General features: G+C 36.3%; 1 protein-coding gene across 1 annotated transcript in view; it reads left to right on the forward strand.

Moving 5' to 3' along the window:
- The window catches only part of LOC106964736 (contactin-associated protein-like 2), an 89,879-nt gene that overhangs the window by 30,797 nt on the left and 56,130 nt on the right, over positions 1–2,952 (forward strand). The window contains exon 9 of the mRNA XM_015060415.1: positions 1,492–1,648. Coding sequence (XP_014915901.1) covers positions 1,492–1,648 — 157 coding nt within the window. The remainder of the gene's footprint in view (positions 1–1,491; positions 1,649–2,952) is intronic.

Raw genomic sequence — 2,952 nt, forward strand, 5'->3', positions numbered from 1 at the left:
GGGCCACATGTGGCCCCCCAGCATTTTATAGGCTGATGAGATGATATTCAGAAAGGATTTTTTTAATTAATTGATTCAGTTGCCTCAGAGATTAAATCTTTGCGTAAAGTCTATAATGTCTGCCCATGTGACTTGTTTTTATTATTTGTTTTCTTACCTTTAAACACTGATTTAAATATTGTAATTTTTAAACTGAGCAGTAATTTTACATCCATGGAAACTCAAATGTAATATTTAAAACTTCAATACATAAAATCAGTTATTTAACAATATGAGGTGGTGTTTAATTTATTTTTAACATTGTATTTTTATACATTTATGCTAGGGGTGCCCAAGTCTAGTTTTCCAGAGCTACCATCTGCAACTTTAGATGCATTCCTTCTCTAACACACCTGGACCATTGATAAGCCTCTACAGAACTGAATGAGGGAAGTCAACCTTTTGTCTGGGGTGTTTTAGCAGGGATGCACTCCTGATTTGTACCGTCAATGTGGCCCGTTGAGGCCAATATGCTGAAGTGGCCCTCGGTGAAATTTAGTTTGACACCCCTGCCTTAAAGACTTTAACAGATTGCTTAACAGAAGTTAGATCGTGGATGAACCAAAATTTTCTTCACTTGAATCAAAACTCAAGTTATATTGTTTGGACAAAAGAACTTTATTGTAAACTTGATAAAGTTTTCAGTTCCCTTGTCCCTTTTTCTCAATCTTCTGTTGGGAATCTTGGTGTCATTTAGACAATTGTTTGAAATTGGATAAGCAGGTGAGCTCTGTTGTGAATCAAGCTTTTTTAATCTGCGCCTTCTAGCAAAGGCTAAATCAAGCTTCTGTATGAAAGACTTTGAGAAACTCATCCACACCTTCAATGCTACTTTAACTAAATTTAGAAGAATATGGTCCAATCTTCTTTACAGCGTCTCAAAATGATTCAAAACGCCACAGCTAGTCTCTTAACCAGAACCCAGAAATGAGAGTATGTAACACCAGCATTGGCATCTCTGCATTGGCTGCTGGTTTCTTATTGGATCAATTTTTAAATTCTTTTATTGGTTTTTAAACGCCCAGGCTTTTCTTCAGAGCCTTCTTTACAACCATTCTATTTCTAGAATACTTTGGTCAAATAATAAACCGCTCTTATATATTCCCAGAACCAGGCTGAAAAGCAGAGGAGAAGGGGCATTTGATGCCACCTAATTTGTGAAATAACCTACCATTTAACAGTAGATCTGCCCATAGCCTTGAATATTTCAAATCACTCCTTAAAACTCATTTGTATTCTTTATCATTTTCATAAGACCTGACATTATAATCCAACTTTCCAGCTGTTTAATTTGTGTTTTATTCTTATATGTTTTCATCTATGGTTTTAAAAACACTGTACGGCACTTTGATGCAGTTCGTAGTTGTTTTTACAGTTCTTTATTAATAAATTGACACTGGTATTAATAAAGTCCTAATTAAAAAAAATAAACTTTGTTGGATTGATTCCTAGATGGCACTCCATTTACCTGGTGGCTAGGAAGAGATAATAAGAGACACTTCTACTGGGGCGGGTCAGGACCTGGGATACAGAAGTGTGCCTGCGGTATTGAAAACAACTGTTCTGATCCCAAACACTACTGTAACTGTGACGCTGACCTGCGAGCCTGGTGAGTAGAGCAACAGAACAGCTTCATGCATGTGCTGCATTTGTTGTTTATTAGGCCTGAGCAGCGAGGCACTGCAAAGGCCCATTGCAAGATTTCTTATTCTTATTTTTCCAACAAAGTATGCGGCTTTTTGGAAGCCTTAGCATCCTAATTAACAAAGATGGTGCCATTGGGTAAATGTAAATGACCACAAAAAAGCCAGGAACACTTCTACTCTGGGCCAAATTCAGTTATATAGAGATTCTGAAAGTGTAGATTGTATGCTTTCCACTGATGTCAAACACATGGAAATAAAAAAAGAAGTTGTTCTTTACTGCCAAGTGTTGTGTGCATTAATAACATTCATGCCTATTGGTAATTTGATGCACAATAAAAGAAAAATGGACTTGAGTTGCTTTGGCAGAAATGAAACTTTTTCTGCACCATTAAATTAAAAAAATATTCACTCTGTCAGTTGTTTATTTGTTGTATTTAATTGATTTAATTTAATAATTTTAATGAAATAAAAATAACGTTGATGTGTAAGCAGAGCATTATAAGCAATCAAAGTTGTATAAAACAAACTTGAGTCTTACTAACTGAGACTTGAGTCCAGCCTTTCAACTGTATAGAGCTGTTCAGAAGAATCAAATTGCAAGTGAAACACACATCAAAACTCTCTTGGCTTCCTCCCATCATATAAGTACTTTTAAGCTATCTATTATTTTTGAACACAATCCTTTGATCAGCCAGCTGTACACGTTGCACTTTGAGCTGAAGTTACAGCAAATAAACGGTCGTTTACATGCAGTATCTTGCAAACCACCGGGGGGCGCCTGTAGACCACTAATACTTTGGGGATCACAGTTTGAGAAAGAGTGTCCTACAGCTTTTGAGATGCAGGTTTCACAATTACTCAAGACTATGTAATCAATGCATAGTCTTGATGCATTGAAGGTCAATAGTTATCAAAATCGTTTTCATACATGAAAGCATGTGGGCATATCTGACCATATACATATCTGACCATATCCCATAAAACATCTAAGTAGAATAACTTCCACACACAAGCTTCCAGGTGCATCAAACTTTGTGTCATAAGAGACCAGGACTCGTCATATACACATGATCAATTGGTGACATCACCTTTGCCACCCTCTTTCAACAGGAAGCCACCTGTTTTCCTACTGGTTTTCTTACTTTTACTCTTTAATTCATACAGATATAAACCTGTTTAATGAAATAGAACAACATAATGGTATATACTTTTCTCAACACTGGCTGCTGGCTGGAGCATGTGTATGGAGTTAGTTTTGTTTCACAAT

The sequence above is a fragment of the Poecilia latipinna genome, unplaced genomic scaffold, assembly GCF_001443285.1.
Source record: "Poecilia latipinna isolate Pla-1442-1.1 unplaced genomic scaffold, P_latipinna-1.0 Scaffold1711, whole genome shotgun sequence".
Lineage (NCBI taxonomy): Eukaryota > Metazoa > Chordata > Actinopteri > Cyprinodontiformes > Poeciliidae > Poecilia > Poecilia latipinna.